At 37.7% G+C, this 24,247-nt stretch overlaps 1 protein-coding gene across 1 annotated transcript in view; it reads left to right on the top strand.

The window, feature by feature from the left end:
* The window catches only part of LOC764400 (allene oxide synthase-lipoxygenase protein), a 30,545-nt gene that overhangs the window by 3,434 nt on the left and 2,864 nt on the right, over positions 1-24,247 (top strand). The window contains exons 2-11 of the mRNA XM_001200684.4: positions 3,778-3,822; positions 7,139-7,267; positions 10,331-10,428; positions 12,033-12,165; positions 12,806-12,901; positions 14,084-14,298; positions 17,166-17,425; positions 19,224-19,324; positions 21,518-21,691; positions 23,763-23,926. Coding sequence (XP_001200684.3) covers positions 3,778-3,822; positions 7,139-7,267; positions 10,331-10,428; positions 12,033-12,165; positions 12,806-12,901; positions 14,084-14,298; positions 17,166-17,425; positions 19,224-19,324; positions 21,518-21,691; positions 23,763-23,926 — 1,415 coding nt within the window. The remainder of the gene's footprint in view (positions 1-3,777; positions 3,823-7,138; positions 7,268-10,330; positions 10,429-12,032; positions 12,166-12,805; positions 12,902-14,083; positions 14,299-17,165; positions 17,426-19,223; positions 19,325-21,517; positions 21,692-23,762; positions 23,927-24,247) is intronic.

The following is a 24,247-nucleotide window of genomic DNA, read 5'->3' as shown; positions in this document are numbered from 1 at the left end:
TTTTTCGGGCAGATTAAGGAATATAGTCAATTGATTTCCATTAGAGCAGAAGCAGAGGTCAAGGTATATCTTTTATATGCATACTGTGACCCAGAATGCAAAGCTATTTCTAAAGATGCAACGCGTGAGAAAACGAGCCCATGGCTGATTTTTGAAGAAAAAAAACATTTGTTGTGATGGTAGGGGAGCTTGCAAGATACGTCACAGATTTGCCAATTTGTGTTTGATTGATCGCACCTTCAACAAAAATCATAACTTTCTTATTTTTAATCGGTTTTAGCTCAAACTTTCACTGACCTTTTCAAAACTGATATTATATCATGACTGTATAACATGATAAACTGATACATACAGTAGAATATGAAATTATGAGATACCCGAATCAAATATAAACATTCTTTGTAAAGTTATAAAGCAACCTTGTAATATATAGAATCGGGCGCGTACGCAGGACTTTTGTCGAAAGGGGGGGGGGGGTTAAAATTTGAAAATCGCGCCGAAAATTTCGCAACGACTCAGCTAGCCGCTGAATTACCGGGGGGGGGGGAGGTACGTAAGAGCACATTTTTGGTTTTTCTCCAGAAACTTGAAAATTTGGCCGATCGATATTTCGTTTCGTTATTAAAAAAAAAAAGTGAAGGGGGGGATCCTCCAGAACACACACAAACAAAAAATGTGAGGGGGGGGGGGGTTCGACCCCCAAACGTTTTTCCCAAACGAATTAAAATAAATTTCCAGGGTTTTAGTTTTCTTTCAATCTCATCTTTTCATTCGTATCAATCTTCTTAGCTATTGCTATTGCGGCACATATTTTTCTTTTACCCGACGATCAATGTTCATGTCTGCTATTTGAATACAACATCAGCCTTTGAAATCAGGTCTTAAGAAGGTGGGGAGTAGGGGGAGTAGGTGAGTGTCCTTGAGGCTTGAGGGTTCGATGTTCATCCAAAAGACTAATCCTTTATTAAATAACAGGATATCTTAATTCCGCCCTGTATACATGATAAATGTAGTCAATACGAGAGACCCAGATGAATTTGAACCCGCATACCAATATCATAAAATACTGACAAATACGAATACAGACATACAATAATCCTTCCATGCTATTTGATCTGCCATTGAATATACTGTACCATCAAGCCCAAATAGAGGCCTTGTGAACTTACGAGCGATACCGGGTCAAAAGATGCCCACTTTGAACGGCCTGAAGAAATTATTATTAATATAAGATATTTCTATATCGTCAATTGCATAATGCCTCTAAGCGGTTAGAAGAAATATAGGTGATAAGTCAAGGAAACAGAATTAGCATTTATTACAAATTGCATCACATCAAAGTTCGAAAGTTCGAAAGTTCGACCTAAGTCGAAAATTTGTTGTACCCAACTCGGTAGGCCTAATATTCTTGTCCGACTATGATCAAATTCACCCATAAAATGACCAATTTTTATTTGCCCAAAATTATTATGATTCTTTCTAAATGTGAAGGTTCTTTGTTATCTACTAAACTTGTTTTCCTCCAAAACTGCCATCGTTCCCTACCAGTGGCGTACGCAGGATTTTTTCAAGGGGAGGGTTTTCAAATCGGGCCCAAAATTTCGCAACGACTCAGCCAGCCGCTGAATAAGCGGGGGGGGGGATAAGAGGACACTTTTCATTTTTTTGGGGGGGGGTCACCTATTGGCAATTTTTTATTATTATTATTATTTTTATTTTTTTTATTTTTTATTTTTTAAATCAAAAGGGGAGGGTTTTCTAAAATATACAAAAAAAACATACAAATAAAAAAAAACTCGAGGGGGGGGGGTCGTTTAACCCCAAAACCACCCCCCTGCGTATGCGCCTGTTCCATACAGTGAACAATGACAGAGCCCTTAAAAACAGCCTTCCTTAGCATGTTTAGAAAGCAAATTCAGATTCACTAATAAGCCTTTACTTGCGCTTTAGTTGGTAAATAAAGGTCCTGTAGACAATTGCATAGGCCTAACAAGCAATAATCAAATCAAGCTCAGCTCATGTATTGTTCTTGTAAGAATTTCGGGAAATCCAAAGACATATTATTCTACTGAGGACAATACAAGGAAAAAAGAAATCTTACAAGGTACTTCTCTCCTTGTCAGAACTTAACCCACTTTTTAAACAAGTACGTACCTGAACACCCTCAATCGAGTCTTCTGTTAGTACAGTTTTAAAAGAAGATTTCCACTCATCATGATGATAATGATTGTAAGAAGAAGGAGGAGATGTCTCGTCGGTGTAATTAGGGTATTAATGGCCATAATATTATATCTAGATCATCCAGAATACTGTAGCCAGAATGATTGAGCAATCTCGGCGGACAGAGCACATATTATCAACCATCCTCCTTCGTCTCGACTGGTTACCTGTCCAAAAACGAATAGACTTCAATGTCCTACTTCTTACATATAGATACTCCACGGGAAAACCCCTTCATATCTATGTGAGATACTTCATCCATATGTTCCTGTCCGCACTCTTTGATCTCAGCAACAAAGTCTTCTACAAGTCCCACAACCCCCCCCCCCCCCTCAATATTCGTAACGCGCCGACGGTCGATTCTTCAAATCACTTCTGAAGACATGTATGTTCTTCCAATAGTCTGTTAATTGTGTGCTAGTTTATGTCCAATAATGTATTTCCTTACTACAATAGAATCGTAATTATTCAACTATTATAATTGTGTTCATAAGTTTATACCATCTGAATGTTTCATCATTGTATATGATATGTATTTCTGTTAATTCATGCATATAATCTTTAGATTAAGCATGGAATATATTGCATAATTAATAGTTGTAAGGCACATAGAGAATTTATTATTATGCGCTGTATAAAAATGACTTTATTTATTATTATTTAGATTAAAAGGCAGGCACATGTGACGTCATAGTATAGCTTGTCATAGGATATTTCGGAGTAATTTTAGCGTTTTTCTTTGCATTTATTATGTAATTGAATCTCGACCGAATAGATCATACATATATACTGTTACATGCATTCACTTCACAAAGCTTTCAATTTGAACATCAATATAATGACCCAGATTTGTGTAGGGTAGGTCCAGTATATTCACTTTCAAAATCAGTTTTACAAGAATCCCATTGTATCATATTGTAAACCAACAAGCGGAATAAGATAATATATGCTCATAGGACAGCTTACTCAGGAAGTCCAATCAATATTTATATTTTTGTGTCTCTGATTAGTCTAGTACCTTTTGAAAAAAATGCTCAGTGCACAAAATCTCTGGGTCCTTCCCTAATTCTCCTCCTTTTGCTTTCTGTTATATGGGCTTTTTCTTCTGGTTGGAATATGTTGATTTTGGTATCGCTGGAAAGCTTATTGAATCATATGTGAATAGAAAACACTTTTTACTAGAATGCTAAAATTGTGTTCAAAAGGACAGAAGTGAACATATATTTACATACCGAAAATACATGTTTAGAAAAAAAGTATCATACAGGCAAAGAACACTAATGTACCAAATGAATTTGATATAATAAGAAAGCTAATAAAAAAAAACTCTAGTAAAAAAATTCTAACCTTCTGAAATTTGAGATATCTTCTTAACACAGAACAAAGTGCACACGAGCAAACGGACAAAGAGTTGATCAACGCATTTCTTTAAGGTGAAGTGCTCAAGTTTAATTAATTTAAATTTTATGATCAGAATTCATTTAAGATGAGGTTTTTTTTAATAAGAACAAATTAAATTCGCTCAAAATATTTTGTCTTTCTCTTTTTGTATTTCAGATGGCCAGTCTTCCTAAGGACGAAATGTTCTCCTTCAGTGACCAGGTAATAAGAGACAAGATTGATTGTAATAATAATAATTATAACGATAAATAATAATTATTATAACAAGAAGAATGGTAATGATATAATTCATAAAGCGCACAAACTATGCGAATCATTGCGTTTCAAGAGCCCCTGACGTGCTTCAAAATTATGGACATATAAATGAAAAGATGTGCCTTTAGTATACGGGGATTACCTCAATTCTAACTGAAAGTAATTCCTCAATTTGTTGTTGCGCATGCAAATGCTCGATGTCCCAACGTTATTTTATGTTTCTTTTACAAGATGGGTTTACAACTTAAAGAGAAGGTTGAGTTCTGTGGAGAGGTGAAAATTATTTGTGAGCGTTATTGTTGTATTAGTTTAATGAGATAAAAATCATCGGACATGCAGCTAAAAGCTGAAATTGTTCAATTTACAAAGTAAAAAGTACATGGCATAACATTGCATTGATAACACATTTTAATATATAGAACACTTAACAAAATATTGTGTATATTTAAATACAATTTACGAGTTTTATTGATGATATTAAATTACCATTCGTTTTACATAAAAGAGAGATTTGAAAATTAACAATGGACAGGTTTATTGCAACAGTGATACGCAGGTGGGATAATATTTAGATGTTTATACTGATAAAGTACGATAAAAGATAAGATATTAAAGCTAAGTTTCAATATTGGTTAAACAAGGTGATTTTCCCAAACTCAACGAAATTGGCAAATTAATCTTACATCAGAAAGTATAAACTGAAGAAATCTTGATTGCATTAAGTATAGTGATGATAAAGATTGTTATTATGCAAGTGAGGAAGAACGTTAGAGAAAAAATGTTCCTTGAAAAGCATGGCTATTCTGTAACTGCTTTAAAATGAGGACGAGATTTTTATGCCAGATGTTTGTGTAGTCCCATGAACATCTTTATGTGTGCAGTGCTTGTAACCTTTACCAAGACTGGGTCAAATTTCTTATAATTTTGATGATTCCAGACCCTTGCAGTACACACCAATACTTATGCTATATGATCTACTTTTTTCGGATCGATTCCACACAGTTTCTTTCACAATGCAATTGCACGACCACAACTCAACTTTATTTTTAATGTCACAATTCAAAGAGAGTTTCCAATTCTGGTAATGTTGAAAAAACGATTAGTTTGTCTTCTATTTCCATGTCAGTAACAATATCACAATAATGCAATTGCTCTTAAAATGCCCTGATTCATATTCCAAATAAATATTTCAAATTATTTTTGAATATACATCAAAACTTTAGACCAGATATTGATTCCAAATATTTGCGTTGCCCATATATCCATATATATCCGTAGAACAGTCCCATGCATTGCTTTATGTGTACTGCGAATTATACAAAAACCTGTACGAACATTCCTAAAACCTTGACTAGGTACTTATGAAGTAACTAAGTAAACTTATAGTAGTATGTAGTCAGTGGACACGTTGGCATAGTGAAATATATTTCTTGATTTCAAAAAATAATTATTGCGATAAGGCCATGGGAAATATGTTTCAAAGGCAGACACCTAATTTTTTTTCGTTTTAAAGTGGGATTTTTGGGGTGGTTGTTGTTCCGTATGTTGTTGGCCCATATACCATTATTTTCTCCGTTAAATCCTTTCATATTTTGTAAGTTCACACTTTTCTTTTATGAAACCTAATGTAGGTAACGATTTTCGCCTAAAGTACAATTTCGAATGCTAAAATTAACACCTCGCTAGTGAATAAGGTTAGTTTTCACATACTTCCTTGTAATGAGGTCAATAAAACAAGCATTGGTGTTAATGGTTATTAGATTATTGAAGTATGATGATGTGCCCTTCGATGGGGCAATATTTACGATTTAATCAAGAAAATTGATCTTGAGAACTGTGATTGATTGTTAAGTTGCCCCAGATGCATAATTTGTTATCCATATCTATCATCAATGGGTTCAACAAATCATATGTTTGGATATTTTATTCAGTAGAATACACGATTTTTCACGCATTTCCGATTGGGTTTCGATAAATAGCTTCAGGGCTCCCAACACCTCCTCAGGAGCCCCGAAAATGATGTAATATTTGTTTAATTAACAAGTACCTTGAGTATAACAATGTATGTAGAAAGAAAATATATCATATAACTAAAGTCTGATGCTCTTAAATCACTTATATTACATTTGGGCCCTTAAAATCCGGTTATGGGTACCTGAGACATAATTTGATAATATAGCACCGATGCCCACAATGTATCTATACATTTTGATACCGAAATAGAGATTTCATGTGATACCCCAGAAAATATTTTAAAGCTGTAATTTCTACCCTTTAGAGTTTGCTGGTCCTTTAGGGCCCTTTTGGAGCAACTTAAGGGCTCCTGTTGTCTTCTGTGGGTCTTATACCTATACCATATTTCACTGTATTGTTCATGGTGGGTTTTCTACACCAAACGAACATTTTTAGCCAAAACATGTGCATAAAAGTTCCAGTGAGCCCCTAAGACATAAATACTTTGGGCACTTATTTTAAAAAAATCAGTCGGCGGCACCGTTTTTTAGCATCAAATTTTCCGAATTTCGGAATCAACAACTGTTAAAGCCGTCTGTGTACCTAACTAATTAGTAATAGGGTAAAAAGACATAAACACTCGTCTGTTTTCTTGGACACGAACTCCGTCATACGCCGGAGTTGGCATTACTAAGAAATTGCTATTTTTGTGTACATATTTATCGCATGCGACAGCAGCGAAATTTGGTGTCCGACTGAGAACCAATAGTGAAAGACGCAGAATGAAAGCTTTCTGTCAAATTTGGAATATATGATGATGGCTTTTTCTTGATTACGGACTTTTTGAAGCAGCTGAAGGGCGCGCCCATTAGTAACGCCGTCCCTTCTTGATGATTTATAATACCCGTTACCGGTGAAATGTGTCATCAACTGCTCATCAACATCAACAAGTAATATAATAATAATAATAATAATAATAATAATAATAATAATAATACAATATAATTATAATGATAATAATACAAAATAATTATAATAATTATACAAATAATTATCATAATAATAATACATCATAATGATAATAATAATAATAATGGAAAGTGCTTAGAATTATATATATAACGCATAATATTTCGTAGAATTCTGTATGCATTTTACATTCTTTTCTAAACAAAAATACATTAACATACATTGTTTCAGGACACACAATACGTACGTGTGATATATTTAGGAATTAACGCCTTTTTTTCTTTCGTTTCTTTTCTCTTTTTTGTTGACTCTCCTCACCATTATCTCACTGCAATCACAGTTTGATCTCAAGGCATTGAAGATGAGACTTAAGCTTGAGCATAAACTGATAGGATTCACAACAGAGAGATGGGAGTCCTTAGAAGATCTGGGGAATGTTTACAAACCCCCGCACTTCCCGATACCAAGTGTAAGTGTTATTGAAAGAGAGGATTTGCTTGTTGGAGTTGTGCTAATAGTATATATTTTGTTTAAAGCCCCGGTCACAAATGCCGTTACGAACTGCTACGAACGCCGTACGAACGATTTTCAGACAAAGGATTTTCGGGAAGACAATGGAAAAACAGGGAGATTCGTACTAAGTTATCGTTCGTACGAACCTTTGTGACCGTAGCATAACATAACCAGCATACTTCAAAGCCATTTTACATTTCAATTTCCATTTCCGACTATTTTCAGGGTACCTTGCGCAGCACCCCCATATGGGAACGTTTGCTTGGATTTGTCTCATAAAAGAGGCTGACCACAAACTAACTCCCACACAGTGTTGGGTGCAGGGGTCACGGGCCACTGGCTTCATCGGGCAGGTAGTGCCATTATGTGAATGGGTAAATTCCATCAACAATATACAACCAATCAAAACAAGTTTCATACAGGAAGCAAGCTAACGCTTAGTATATTCATTAGCCGCTCACCCAAAGCCGCCTGACCATGGAACGAGTGAGGGCTTGCGAGAGCAGCCGAACCCGCTAGTTTGCTCTTCTCCAACGCACAAGAGACGACATTTTGCTGGATTAATGTTTTTTTCCGACAAAAGTACAGAGAAAGTACCATATATTTTGTGTATATTATACTTTTTGAAAGGATACCTGAGTGAGTTCCGGGCAACCCAATGCTGGAAAGAAACGGACTTTTGAGAAAACTTCACTTTTCATGCAAAAATGCTTATTTGTTCTATGGACGCAAGTCAGATTGAGCAGATGATACAACGTTTCCATATGCCCGACACCAAAATATGGGACACGTGCCTTATACCCCCTTCACATACACGGATTTTCCTTACGAGTCCTTACGGATCGGCAACTCGTAGTCAATCGCAAGCATCCGTAAATAACTAGGGTAACCGCAAAAAGCTCGTCACAACGCGGAACAACTCGCAGACACTCGTAAGGATCCGTGAAAGGAGAGGCAATTTTTTTTGACGTGTCAAAAATCTCCTTACGATTGTCCACGGATTTATTTGTCCGTAAATAACTCGTAAATAGGTCGTAACAATCCGTAAGTATCGTAAACCGCTCCTATCAACACTTTATCATCCGTAAACTGCTCGCAAGAATCCGTAATGACTCGTAAAAACTTCTTTAACGATTTGTTTCGGTTGGTTTACGATTTGTTTACGGATTATTTACGGATTACTCACAGACTATTTACGGATTATAACGAGTGCTTACGTGTTGTTTACGATTTCATTCGGGTCGTCTTACAATGGCTTTACGGATTGTTACGAGTTATTGCGAGCACATTACGTGTATTTACGAGTACTTTACAAATAGATACGTGGGTCATTCAATGTCAAATCACCCGAAAAATCTGAAAATCCTAACCCGACCATTTTTTATTTTGATGAAACTTAGTGTACTTGTTGAGTGTGATCTCACAGCACCAAATCCAAAATTTTAGGTCAATCGGGTGAGGGGTTTGGGAGATACGGCCCACCAAATTTTGAGATTTTTTCAAAAATGGGGGTGGCGGGCCTACCTTTGAACCCTTGTATCTCGGGACTTAATGGGTCAATCTTCACAAAATTTGTATTGTTTTAAAGGGTATTCAATAAGGATTCCAATTCTGCCGCCATTTTGAAGATTCGTACATGTTGGGGTACTTTGACCTCTTGACCTCAGATTTGACCTTGAAATTGACCTTGTGGATCGGATCACGTAACCTTGACAACATTTTTCATGAAATGTAATCTCTGACATGTTCACTAAAACATATTAAAGTTTCAGAGATATAATATTTTTTGTTTTGGAGTAATAAGGATTGAAAGTATCCATGCTCACAGATATTCACAATAAACCCTATTATACTGTATACAATACATGCAATATGCACAGTACAACATACATCTTCCACATGTTTTTTTGTTTTAGTCACATCCATCCTAAATGTCAGCAGTACTTGAATAGAAATAAAATGACAAGTTCATATAGGCCTAAAGGGTTAACAGGATGTATGGCTTTAGACCTCTGAGTCGGTTCTAGGATAATTACCCCCTGGAAAATTCACCCCCGGAAAACTACCCTCTAAGGACAATTACCCCAGAGGTCAATTACCCCCCCCCCCCCCCCCCCATTCGTTAAAGTGGAAGTCCAACCTGATAATAAGGTGGTTTTAATCAAAGCAGATTTATTTTTGGGGGTACATTATTCTTGAGGGGCAATTTTCCCTGGGGGGGGGGTAATTGTCCTAGGGGGAAATTGTCCGGGTGTTGATTGTCCTCGGGGGGGGGGGGGGCCAGATTGTCCTAGGAGGTAATTTTCTTGGGGGGTAATAATCCTCTGGGTGTGATAGTCCTTGGGGGGTAATTGTCCTCAGGGGGGAATTTCCTGAGGTTTAATTGTGGTGGGCCGTATCTCCCAAACCCCTCACCCGATTGACCTAAAATTTTGGATTTGGTGCTGTGAGATCACACTCAACAAGTACACTAAGTTTCATCAAAATAAAAAATGGTCGGGTTAAAACCATTGGGTGATTTGACATGGAATGACCCACGTATACTTTAAGTAGTCTTACGTATCGTTTACGTTTTTGGGAAAAGGTATAAAAGCTGCAAATTTGAGCATTTCATTTTCAGTTGTTATTTTTTGGTTAAAAATCGTAAGGATCGACTCATAAATACTCGTAACTAACTCGTAACTATTCGTAACAACACGTTAACAGGTCGTTACTAACACGTAAGTTGCCCATAGTTATCTGTGACAACTCGTAACAAATCGTGGAATTCTGCCGTAAGTATATCGTAGTAACTCGTAATAATCCGTAACAAACCGTAAATAGCTCGTAATAACTCGTAACAACTCTTAAATCGGTCGTAAAAGTGGCCAAATCGTAAAGATCCATGATAGATTCACTCCATACACATAAATCAAATTGACAATGTCCCCTTATTTTCCTTTTCACGTATTTGTTGATAGATATGCATGATAACACACTTTTTAATCTAATTTATTGGGGTTTTTTTTTATAATGAAAGGTAATGGAAAACTGGAAGTCTGATAAGGAGTTTGGTAACCAGAGACTAACAGGATGCAACCCAGCTATGATCCGACTTTGCACCAAGATACCACCCAAGTAAGACGGCATTTATTCTTTAACGACAATTTATTTAACATTTCAGTCTCATCTCTTTTAACTGCTTTCTTCTCGTTTTCCAATGTTTATGAAAAACACGAATAAGCAGTGTATGCCAGTGATTTTGTTAAACCTAGACCAGCCATCCTAGCGCTGCATTAGAATATTTGAATATTTGCGTTAAATTGTCGTGGAGATCAAAATTAAATCGTCCGGATTCTGGACTAACCGGTATGTCGCAATAACTATTGACAAGTTTCGACCGGGGTAGTCATTCGTCTACGGTAGGCCTCCCGATTTCTCGCGATGTCATTTATTTTAAGTAAACATAGCTTTGCACTTGTAATTTTTGAATTAAATCTCATTATTTGATAAATTATCGCACCAGATTTTGAGTACGTGCGTTAAATTAATTCATAAACCATCTCATCTAGGGCGGTAGATTTCGCCCTATGTTCGTGATAATTACTTGATACAATTCAACTTTAAATTCAAGTATAATATTTTACTAACACCTGTTAATTTATTCAAATGGAAAATAAAAGAAGACAATTTGTGTTATTACTGTAAAAAAAAAAAACAGTGTTCACTTATCTTTAGGGCATATGGCGTGGTTTTCAATTCAGTGCAAAAATCACGGAAGCCTTTAAAGAATATAACGATAACATTTTGATTTTAGAAAATAAAATAAAAACTTTGTTTTACTGTTAACCATTCACCTTGACCTCATGTTTGTATTGTACTGAACATTGAGTCAAGGTGGAATATTAAATTATTGTCATTGTCAAGACTTCTGTAAAGGTGTTTTGCATAATCTTTTATAGGATCGGTTTCAAATGACTTTCTCTTCTTTTTTTTTACATAATTCCCATTTAGTGAAATATATTAGTAATGCAATAAAAGAAGTATTACTCTTACAATACTCTCATATTTTGAATAATTATGACTCGCCATACATAAAGTCATGATTTAATCAGAAAATAGTTTCATTTCCCCAAATCTGTGTCTCGTGCATTTCATCGTTTGACATTTTCTGAATTAAAATTACTTTAAATTCATTATCTGCGCATTTAAATTCGTGTTTTCGTCATTCAAATTAAAGATTTATTCAAGCTATTCGTCAATTGTTCAATCAATTAAGCATGACATGATCATGTGATCATGTATTCCTAACAAGCTCTCTCTTTATGGATTTGAGGATTCCACCATATTACAGGTATCATATATCACGCGAGTATAACCTCTATATCATCAGCGTTTTTTATTCTTCATTTGGAGTAAATCTTTTCTGAAAAGTGAGAGAACATTATGCGAAGTGAGGGTCCGGGTTCACCCCGCTTGCTTTAATAGCTGTACTAAGACCCACAACATGATGCCCATGTTAACATCAAACCAAACAAACCCTTATGCGATATCTATTTTTGGTAAACACAATCACACACCCACACACCCACACACCCACACACCCACACACCCACACACACACAAAATATGTTCAAAACCCTTCAGTTGACCAGGATAACACCATACTGATCGTAGGCCATTTTGATATATACGAAGAGGAGAACAAATTAGCGTGTATCAGTTCTTTTTCCTCCTCCCAGTTTCGCCGTGGACGAGAAGGATGTCGAACCTCTTCTCGAAGGCCTTACTGTGTCGGAAGCCATCAAGAAGAAGCGTCTTTTCATCATCGACCTCAAGGTCCTAAAAGACTTGCCTTGTACAGATGGGCGAAAGGTAATCATCAACAGAAACAAAATTCTAGGCCACGAACTTTTCAAAGTATGCTTAAATGGGGGCATTTGATGTATATGTAGAAAAAACAGGATCAAGATCCCATGCAACGCTTCGAAATGTAAAAGAAGAACAAGAAAAATATAGTTGAGATTCGACCTTTATGTCTAGACGTTGCTTAATGCATTTCATAATGGTTGTATTGTCCATCTGAGAGTGATTATAGACGTTATTTATATGGATAATAAATATAGAGCTGTCCGGGTTTGTTAATATAATGCTTCAGAACAAACCGACCAAGCTGTTTATTTCTTTATTTAGGGTTTGTTTCTACTGTTTATTCTATTTTCATTGCCAACCCTCGAAAACGAATTTATTATTAAGAGTAAGAGCACTCTATCCTTTATGTGGTCAGGCGGGGGCCCACCCCCCCCCCCCCCCCCGTGGATCCGCTTCTTCATATACGAGCAGGTATGGTACGAGAAGTGAATGTTTTATACATTTAATTCAACGATTCTTATCTCATATCGAATGGGGATTGGTTTATTCGAAGCAAGGCATATTTCTTGAGACAAAGAGAGAGAGAGATAGAGAGAGAGAGAACATTTTCAATGATATTTGAACCCTTACTTGCTTCCATCAGATCACTGCACCCATTGCGCTTTTCTTCGTCAACAAAGACAAATATTTGATGCCGGTCGCTATTCAGTTGTATCAAGACCAAGATCCAAACAATCCGGTAAATATTGATAGTGATAATGATGATGATGATGATGATAATGATCGGATGATGATGATGATGACGATGATGATGATGATGATGATGATGATGACGATTGTGGTGGTGGTGGTGATGATGAAGATGATGGTGACGATGATGAGAAAGGCGGTGATGATGTGATGGTGGTGGCAATGATGGTGACGATGAAGATGATGTTGATAGCAGTGGTGGTGATGATGATAATGATCGGATGATGATGATGATGACGATGATGATGATGATGATGATGATGGTAGTGATGGTGGTAAGGACATGGATGGTGATAATGATGATGATGTCGATCATGAAAATAGTGATGATGGTGATGTTGTGATGGTGATGGCGATGGTGGTGGCGGTAATGATGGCGAAGATGATGAATGGGATGATGGTAAGGCTGATAAAGAAGGTAAGGATGATGATGGTACTGAATGACGGAGGACTGTGTCATCGATTGGTGCGGTCTCTGACAAACCGTGGGTAAAATGCATGAAAGGGGAAGTCCACAGCGATATTATCCTGGTTGTAATAAAAGTAGGAAAATGAGAGAATCATTCATTGAAAGTTGCATAAAACCAGTCAAAATAAAAAAAAGTTTTGGAAATTGAATGTGCGTTCAATCAAACACAAACTCTCAACTCTGTGACGTATCTTGCGAGCTCCCCATCTAATTTGCCTTGTACTAAAAAAACTTCAAACATTTATATTTTCCCTTAACCCTTTGACTAATTGATTCTGTCATTCGCAAATGGCTTAGTTCAGGAACAACCTGGTTCCCGTATGCAAAGGGTTAAAAAGAATTTCAGTCATACACTTATCCAAAATAATATTGCAAATCTGTTTTGTATATTGATTAAACCCCTGTATGACACACAAATCTATTCCGTCATCAATAACTAAGAAAATGAGAGTTTATGTAATTTTCTGTACAGAGCACTTTGGAGAGGGGCCCACAAAGTGTTGCCAATTTCTATATCTCCTATTTTTTTAAATCAGATATTGCTCGAACTTTCACTGGTGTAATTATCTCATTTGTCCTGCTTTTGTTAAAACCAAGATAACATCATTGTGGACTTTCCCTTTAATGCGTCCCCCACCCCCTTAAAAAAAATGAGGACGGATCGACACCTTTGTTCATTCCTTGAATTTTGCTTTATTGCAGGTGTTCTACCCGACTGATCCTGAGTACACGTGGCTCTTGGCCAAGTGTTACTTCAACTTGGGCGAGGCTGCCGTACACGAGTCGGGCACCCATCTTGGATTCACGCATCTCATTGGTGAAATCATCGTCATAGCAGCGCATCGTTCTCTGTCTCCATCTCATCCCATCTTCCGTCTTCTTGCTCCTCACTTCTTGCGCCTCCTCCCCATCAACTAGTAAGGTTCTTTTATATGTTGAGCATTGCAGTATATTGTTAATGATATTAATGATAATGATAATAAGAAAAATATTAACAACAATATAATCATAATACTATTGATGATGATAATATTATCAATAAAATAAGAATGATAAGGATAACGATAATAGGAATAATACTCATAATAATAATAATAATAATAGAAGTAGTAGCTGTCTGTCGAGAAGCGACAATGACCGCCTTCGCTTTCATGAAGGCTGCTTGCAAAGGTGGGCAAGTACCGGTAGCTCTTGCAAGTTACTAACGGCACTGATCTCTAGGGGAACTGATGGCAAGTTTCACACCGGCGAGGACAAGCCAGGACGGGTGTGAACCACTAAAACCTGCAGTAACTGGTCGGAGGATGTCGAGAGTTCCATATCGTCAATCGACCTCACTGCTGTCACGGTGGCATGGTTTTCTGTTAGGGTTTGCTCCATTAGCCTTAGATTACAAAGTGAAACTGAACCACAAGGCAGTGGTTACAAGCGCGTAGCCAGGATTTGATTTTAGGGGGGCGGTAGTGAGCACGCAAAGCGTGCGAATCACTTAAAGAGCGCGCGAAGCGCGTTCCCTAGGGGTGGGTGCAGGGAGGGGAGTTTCCTTTGAAAGAAGACGATTCGTTGTACCTTTCTCGACTCATAATCCTTGTCTGAATTCAGTCCCCCCCCCCCCCTCCTGCGCAAATCGCGGAAGCTTTGACGTATTATTAGACAAAGAAAACGATTCGTTGTACTCTTAATCCTTATCTGTATTCAGTCCCCCTCCCGCGCGAAGCGCGGAGGCTTTGACATTTCATTAATTTATTAGAGAAAGAAGGCGATTCGATGTACCATTCTCGACTCTTAATTCTTATCTGAATTCAGTTTCCTCCTCTCCCGCGCAAAGCGCGGAGACTTTTAAGTTTCATTACATTATAAGAGAAAGCTAGACGACTCAAAGTACCATTCTCGACTCTTAATCCTTGTCTGAATTCCGCCCCCCCCCCCCAGCCTATAATCTAGGCGGAGTGCCGAACTACGAACCGTGAGCCGGTTCGTAGTCTCGCCGTATCAGACGTTCTGCTTAGGGTTAGTCTAGCAGCAAAGAAAAAGCTCGGCACTCCGCCTAGATTATAGGCTACCCCCCCCCCCCCTCTCGCGCTAAACTTTGACGTTTCATTAAATTATTAGAGAAGAAGACGATTGGTTGTACATTTCTCGACTTTTAATCCTTGTCTGAATTCAGTCCCCTCCCCCCTCCTCCTGCGCGAAGCTTTAACGTATTATAAGACAAAGAAGAAGATTCGTTGTACCTTTCCCGACTCTTAATCCATATCTGTATTCAGTATCCCCCCCCCCCCCTTTTCGCGCGAAGCGCGGAAGCTTTGACGTTTCATTAAATTATTAGAGAAAGAAGACGATTCGTTTCTCTCTTCTTTTTTTTTTTGGCCGGCGTTTTGGGTGGGGCGACCGCCCCCACCGCCCCCCCCCCCCCTGGCTACGCGCCTGAGTGGTTACAACTATGTATGGCAATAACAATTTACTTTTATTTGTCGGGTAAATGTAATTGCAACTAAAATTACTATTAGTTTAATCTATATCGCTCGTAAACGATTTGCCATTTACAGCTGAATCGACTCGTGTAAGGTGTTTCACAAAGAGTAAGATCGACTTTAAGTTGGACTTTACTATGGCAGGCCATTCGTGCCACTGGTTGCTGGCACTATTGGTCTCTCAATTATGATCTTTAGATAATATTTTTTACTACAATGATGAACTATCAAAAAAGCTAAATTCTGTAGATTTGTGACCACGATTTTTACATCCCTTGAGAGACCAATGCCAGTGCATGGGAGAGCAAACAGTGGTAAGAATGGCCTGCCACAGTTAAGTCCAACTTAAAGTCGATCTTAGTCTTTATGAAACACTCTCTTGGTTTATAAAGCACTGTTTTGGTCGATAAATATTATTGTTTTCTATTTATGATGAAATAAAATGTTATTGATGAGGTATGAATTTTAGTATTTTTATTAATAATTTTTGATTTACACTCATATAGCTCCATTTAGTCTCATTTGACAACGCCCCCTATCGTCAGAGTCAGCAGCTTAACATGTTAGCCTATGGAATTTTACCCACAAAATCATTAAAAACTCATTTTTTTTTTTTTTAAACGAAAGGCACATCCACCCCGACGTACGTTATCACTAGCTCTTTCATTGGAACCCTCATGTCCCATTGACTTTTGAAAGTTCACCCACCGTAATTTGATCAAAATAGGTTGCAAGCTCGCCATAGCCTATATAACACATGTGACACAAGTCGAACTATGGACTCAGTTTGCCAAACGATTGTAAGATTATAGGTCAAGCACAAGGATAAGAAGCATGAATTATCATAGATCACTTCTGCTTGGTTCATTATGTCCATTTCATCCAACCCCCCTACCGTAATTTTTTCCATTTAGTAAAAGCAAACATTTTGCCGAGGTAAGCAAAAACATGAATATTCATGATCACCATGGACTATTCGATTATTTACAGAGGGGTGCAATTGTGCACCACATCAAACTCCCCTACTTTAAGTAAAGTATTTCATTGTATTATGTAGTTGGGTAGGTTTATTTTAATAACTGTTTAATTATCAGATATCAATGATAGTTTAAAGATATGGAAATTTTCTTGAATTTTATATTTAGCAAAGCAATCTCACATACAAATTCATTACCAAGTGTCGTCTAATCCGCCGATTGTCGTCTGCTATATACGTCCAGCAAGCGAAAATGAGACAACCGGAGCAATATGATGAACTCCCCAAGGCACGTTTCTACCATATTTCATATACAAAATCATTTATTTTACAGCAGAGGTATGACTCCTTTGCTTGGACAGGGTGGCTTCATCGACTTAAATATGACAATTGGCGCCATTGGTATGGCAGATATCATCAAACGCCTCTTCTCCACATGGCGATTGGACATAGAGGGCTCCCTTCCGACTGACCTTCTTGTAAGGGGCGTCTCTGACCCTGAAGTGCTACCGAACTACCATTACCGTGATGACGCCTTGCTCCTTCGCGAAGCAATATCCGACTACGTCAAGGAAGTTGTGGACCACCATTACGGTACAGTAACCACAATCGCAAAGACTTCTTAGAAATCAAGTCAAGGGCGATTTCAATAATTTACATCTAATATTAATCATGAACGGATTATGCCATTGTATTGCTCCCATAAAAAAAGGCCATCGAAATTGCCTTATAGGTTGAATTTTCAAAAGAAGTTGCGATCGTACTAGTACCCTCTTAATTCAGAGGAGACGAAATTCACTCGACATCAAGAACGATCTATATAACGCAGTCTAGCTTTGAATGACTGTTTCACTTTCTCCAGATCTGGGCTCCATCTTATAAAGAGTTCACATCAATCGCAACTTTGTACATAATAGACAAGAGAATGCAAACGAGTTTTTAACCAATTTCGTCCAGGCACCGAGCGGCGGCCGCCAGGGCACCGCTTGTTTTTAGGGCATCACTCGGTCACCGCTGAAGTTTTAGCGCGGAGTTAAAATTCGGGCGGCGCCTGCTCATTTTCACTCGCCGCCAAAATACGCTCGGTGCCCGGGCGGTCGCCGACCGGGCACCGACCTAATCGACCGGCCGTTCACCGTCGAGCGATTTAGGTCAAAAATCGAAGCCGCTAGGTCAAAGGCTATCAAGCGGTCGCCGCTGGAATTTAGGCCCAGCGGTCATCGCCAAGTCGCCGTCAGGTCGCCGCTTGGAAATCAGTCGGTCACTGGGCAGCGAGTTCAAAATCGGTCGGCAGCCTTTGACCTAAATCGGTCAACGGCGAACGCTCGACTAGGTCGTCGTCCAGGCGGGCGGCGACCGCGCAGGCACTGAGCGTATTTTGGCCTACGAGACACCAGCTCCGCCGATCACTGGGCGATCACCGGCCGACCACCGGCCGGCGTCCGGGCAATTTCTTTAAAATCAGCCGATGGCCTGCGGGAGAGCGCCCGGGGATCGGCGGGTCATCAGCCGGTCACTGCCGGGACGCCGCGCGGAGAAGCCTCTCGATTTCTCCCAGTTTTTTACCTAAAATCGACCAGTGACCGACGGAAAATCGACAGGGCATCGCTGGTGCTCTACAGCCTGCTCGACTTCTCCATAAATCGTTGGGCGATGCCTAAATTCCAGCGGCGACCGAGCAGGCTACATATCGGTCGGTCGCCACTCTGAGTTGTGACCATCACTTTAGAGTTGATAATTGTGAATATAAAGTCATTAATGAGATCATGACTTGTGATCATATTTAAAAATGATTTACTCTTGTAAAGTTAGTGTTGCTTCTATTCAGATTAAGTTTAAATTATTAAAATGACTTAGGCCTACTCGGTGATTATTGAGTAGTGTGTTATTCGACGTTTGTTCAATGGATTTATTAATTCTTTATGTACTGTATATACCTTGTAACCATGTGAAAAAGAATTTCCATTTACTTCGACAATAAAACGAATCAAATCAAATCAAATCAATGGCAAAAACAGTCAAATTGGCTTACGGAGATCACTACAGATATCCATTATCTCCCGGGTGGGGAGAGACAATTGAATGTAATGTCAAAAAGTGTTAGTGCCGCGGAGGACCCGAACCGTTTATTATGTAATTCACACTCCAGTGACAAATCTACTAGACCACGGAACCTCTAAAATATCTTAATCGCCGCAGGATAGTAAACTCAGTTGCAGCTGGTGATAATTTGTTCATGTACCGTATACAATTTTACGTCAGCATAATAAATAAGATATCATAAAGTAATGTGTGTCTTAAGATTATGAGTTCTAACAATAAACAAAGCAGATTTAAAATGAGACCGTATCGCTGAATTATTAATTTCTCATGCGTGTTTGTTTACTTCCAGATCTTCCCGGGAAGATAGCTGCCGACCATGAATTGCAGGAATGGATCCGGTTCATGGGGACCAAGCCCAAATTTGAGGGAGAGGTCATAGGTCACATTAAGGTACTCCATACTCTCTAAGTGGCAGGGTTGAAAATCCACTCTTTTAACGATTAATATTGGGCCTACTTTATATCTTCATTTTAAGAGCGCCGCGTCGCATTTCTCTGTGTAGCCGCTCCAGCTCGGAGCTGCGGCTCATACAATTTAGGCTTAATAATAAACATGGGGATAGAAAATAGAATTTCACTTTAAAAGCAGCAAAGAGGAAGGAGACAAATTAAGGATCGGTGTTATCCTGAGACCTTGGAAACATTGATTTTTTTTTTTAAAGCGGAAGTCGGTAGCAACGTTACAATTTCCAAGTACAAATAAAAATATTTTCAAATGTACACGTTCAATAGCAGTTAATTATAACTTATGAATATAATTTTGTTAGGTTCCGTATTAGAACTCATTGATATTGTTAAATGAGTATTGAAGAATAACCGTGCGCTACAACAGACGGATCCAGTTTCCAAAAATGTGAAAATAGCGCATTTTAAAGGCAAGTGGGGCTAGTGACTCTCAGATATAATGTCATGGAAAGGATAAATAATAAGTTTTAAAGGCATGATATTATTTTGCTGCGAGTACTTTAGATTTACATATACCGCCATCTGCTACTTAAAATGTCCCGATGACAGCCATGCCCCGCAATAAAAACTGATGACGCGTGCGTGATGATGCTTGGGTACAGGAACCGCAAATAGCTCTATGTATGCCTTCATCAAAAGATGGCGCTATTGAAAATACATGAAAGCAGTGGTAGCGTACGTTATTGGTAAAATACCAGTTTACATTGCACATTTAAAATAGATTAGAGACGATATTTCATGAATATTATTGTAAGAAACACGATCCCATCACCACATCAACCAAATGGTCATTTCAATACCCTATTGTACATCCCGATGAAATCATGTTCAGATTACGTAATACTTCATAGTCATTTCGATAGGTGACACACAAGGCTATTCATATTGCCTTATGTTGAGTTTCCGAAATTAGTTGATATCGTGTTGATACGGGTAACCCTAGTAACACTAGCTATGGTTTGATTTGAAACATGCGAATGACATTCAGAGTTTCATCAAAATATTGTTTAGACCTGTTTTTGACAAATAAAAAAAAAATACAAAATACAAAATGCCAAGTGTTTTATATACACTGTCGCTCATAAAGGTGGAATATTTTTTTAAATTCCAATTTATGGAATTATTTCAAAAATAATTTAAAAATAACAGATCTAGATAATAGTATACATTCTCAGATTTTATTGAATAATAATTTGCCAATGTGTGTTTTGCGTGACTGCTAAAGCATGTGTATGCCACTATGCTTATCAACTAGGGGACCTATGCCCTTAAGTCATAAATGACAGTAATGAGGATTAATGCCCCACAAAAAGACACTAACATAGCACATCGACACGGTTTTGATCCTGGGGCCTCACAGTTACGAGGCCATTGTTTTGTCACTGAACCATGACTGTACGCAGCGGGGGCTAGGGTAGGGGGCAGTTTCCATAAATTAAAAAAAAAACAGAAAATGCAATAAATTTTCAATAATTTATTGCATTTAACCCCGGTGCCTAACATAAAAAAAAATTGTGTGCCCACGCCTTGAGCCATAATGCATGGCCGTCAAGAGGATTTCTTTATGTTGGGGACCGGGGTAAAATGCAATAAATTATTGAAAATTTATTGCATTTTCTGTTTTTTTTAAATTTATGGAAACTGCCCCCCTACCCTAGCCCCCGCTGCGTACAGTCATGGTTCAGTGACAAAACAATGGCCTCGTAACTGTGAGGCCCCAGGATCAAAACCGTGTCGATGTGCTATATTAGTGCCCTTCTGTGGGGCATTAATCCTCATTACTGTCATTTATGACTTGAGAGCGTAGGTCCCCTAGTTAATAAGCATAGTAGCATACACATGCTTTAGCAGTTCCGCAAAACACACGTTGGCAAGTTACTATTCAATAAAATCTGAGAATGTATACTATTATTTATATCTATTATTTTTAAATAATTTTTAAAATAATTCCATGAATTGGGGTAAAACTAAAATATTCCACCTTTATGAGCGACAGTGTACTATTAGAAACGTTTTTATCTATAGACCTATCGCATACCATTGTCCATTGATTGATCAATAAATTCGCTGACACCCAGTTCTCTCTCTCTCTCTCTCTCTCTCCCTCTCTCTCTCCTAGGGACTTCCTAATGATGGCCATTTTAAAACCGCAGAGGAGATCACCACCGTTGTGACGGATTGTATCTTTATCTTCAGCGCGGGGCATGCTGCTGTTAACTTCGGCCAGTATAATAACTATGGTTTTCCCCCGGCCTACCCCGGCTGGATGAATGGATCACCACCCCAAGATAAGGTATAGTAAGAGATGGAACAACGATCGAGAGCGCAGATTGAGTCCATTGGGAAATTTATCTCCCGAGATATAGGGTGCGTTTAATCGACACTTTTTCACCCTAGAATCACGGTTTCTAAAGACGTTTAGTTTAAAACGCAATGCGTTCAAGCGATTTTTTCGTAGGTCGTAAAAATAAACGTGTTTGAAAACACAAACATGAAACGCTGAAAAAGATGCGTTTTGTATCATGATTCTGCAGAATCACGGTCGCTAAAATTCGATTGAACGGACGGAGTTCTCAATCATGATTGTATGACGGAGCCTGTTCCAGTTTGGGCAAAAACTGCGCACCTGCTTTTCATGCAATTTGCGTTAACTATACCATGCTCTTTATCGTGGCCTGTTCCGTTATGTTATACCTTGTTTCTTCCTTCTATTCTTATGTTATTCTTTGTTTTTTCCTTCTATAACCTTCTCTTATGTTATTTTTTATTTTTTATAATTCTATCACTTTCTCTTTTGTGATTCTTTGTTTCTTCCTTCTATTCTCATGTTAATCTTTGTTCTTTTCCTTCTCTCAGCCTTTCTTATGTAATTCTTTGTTTTTATAATTCTATCACTTTCTCTTTTGTTATTCTTTGTTTCTTCTTTCTATTCTTATGTTAATCTTTGTTTTTTCCCTTCACTTACATTCTCTTATGTTATTCCTTGTTTTAATCATTCTATCACTTTCTCTTTCTGTCTTTCCTTATGTTATTCTTTGTTTCTTCCTTTTATTCTTATGCTTTGTTTTTTTCCTTCTATCAACTTATCTTATGTTATTCTTTGTTTTTATAATTCTATCACTTTCTCTTTCTGCCTTTCCTTATGTTATCTTTGTTTCTTCCTTCTATAACTTTCTCTTTTTGTCTTTCATTATGTTATTCTTTGTTTTTATAATTATTCTATCACTTTCTATTTTGTTATTCTTTGTTTCTTCCTTCTAGTCTTATGTTATTCTTTGTTTTTTACTTCTATCACCTTTTCTTATGTAATTCTTTGTTTTAAGCATTCTATCACTTTCTCTTTCTGCCTTTCCCTATGTCATTCTTTGTTTCTTCCTTATATCATCTTCTCTTACGTTATTATTTGTTTTAATAACTCTATCACTTTCTCTTTCTGTCTTTCCTCATGTTATTTTTTGTTTCTTCCTTCCATCACCTTCTCATTCTTTGTTTTATTATTGCGATCTATGCTCAAAACAGCAGTCGACAGTCGGCCGTAAACAATTCCAAAAACGCGCGCCGAAGTTGACCTATACTTCCTGGGTCAAACTGCGAGTGTGATGCAAAGTGGCTGGGCTCGAAATGAGCTAGAATCAGCGTTGATGAAAAATCGCTTGAACGCTAACCGCAGTGACCTTGTTTTTTGTAACGGCGTTTTGATTTGTGACTCATGTTTGTGATTCTAGCTTCGAAAATTCGATTGAACGCACCCCTAGACACATTAAAATGATAAATGCGGCTAATTTGCGGCTATTAAACGAGATCGACGCGAAGTTATTTTGTATTGTTTAACAAAAGCTATAGATTGGCGGATGGAATCCTTTTAAATTTACCCCATAAAATTTGCAACTCTGAACCTTAAATTACGTAACTTAACCTTCATCCGATCAGACTCACGCATTTTTGGACTTGGGTTTTATTACATGAGTATATTTTTTTGGTGGGGGTGCCAAACTAAGAGTATGGCACTTGGATTTCCATCATTATTATGATTATGATTATCACCATTACTTTTATTATGATGATGATTCTTATTATGATGACGTTTGTTATTATTATTTTTTATCATAACATAGTTATTATAATTATTATTGTAATTCTGTATTTTTTTTCAATTATTTATATCATTATTACTTTAAGTATTATCATTATTTATCACCATTATGATTATTATTTTTATTATCGTTAATGATTATCATTGTTATGACTGTTATCATTATCAAATTACATTATTATTGTTATTAATTCCATCATTTTTTTGCTGTTGTTATTGCTTTGATTGTTACACAACCACTTTTGAATATTAATATTCTTTATTTCTCAAGACTCCTCTCACGGAAGCAGACATCATCCAGAATCTACCCAACAAGGATCAGACCTTGGACATCATGGTATTCACGAAGATCCTCAGCACCCGAAACAGCAAGCCTCTGGGAGACTTTGAGGTGCAGTACATGCATGGTGCTACCTATCAAAAGGCCTTGAAGAAGTAGGTTTGAGTTTTAAGCATATATAATGACAATGATGATTATAAAGATTATGGTGATGACGATAAAGATAATAATGGTAATAATATTAATAATGATAATAATAATGATAATTATAATGTACTGATAAATACTCAGCAAGAGAGGCAGCAAGACTCCTGAAAACTTTCAGGTGAAGTACATCCATGGTCGTGCCTTTCAAAAGGCCTGAAAGAAGTAAGTTCAGAGCTTTCTGTAATTTAAAGATTTGGTGAAAGATGAGACGCTCTATTCAGCTCGGCTGCGCCTCGTTGGATAGAGCGTCTCTTATCCTTTACCTCGTG

This window comes from Strongylocentrotus purpuratus, unplaced genomic scaffold, assembly GCF_000002235.5.
Source record: "Strongylocentrotus purpuratus isolate Spur 01 unplaced genomic scaffold, Spur_5.0 spur5_scaffold_4, whole genome shotgun sequence".
Lineage (NCBI taxonomy): Eukaryota > Metazoa > Echinodermata > Echinoidea > Camarodonta > Strongylocentrotidae > Strongylocentrotus > Strongylocentrotus purpuratus.
Note: the sequence above shows the minus strand (reverse complement) of the source record. Positions and strands in the feature narration are given on the sequence as shown.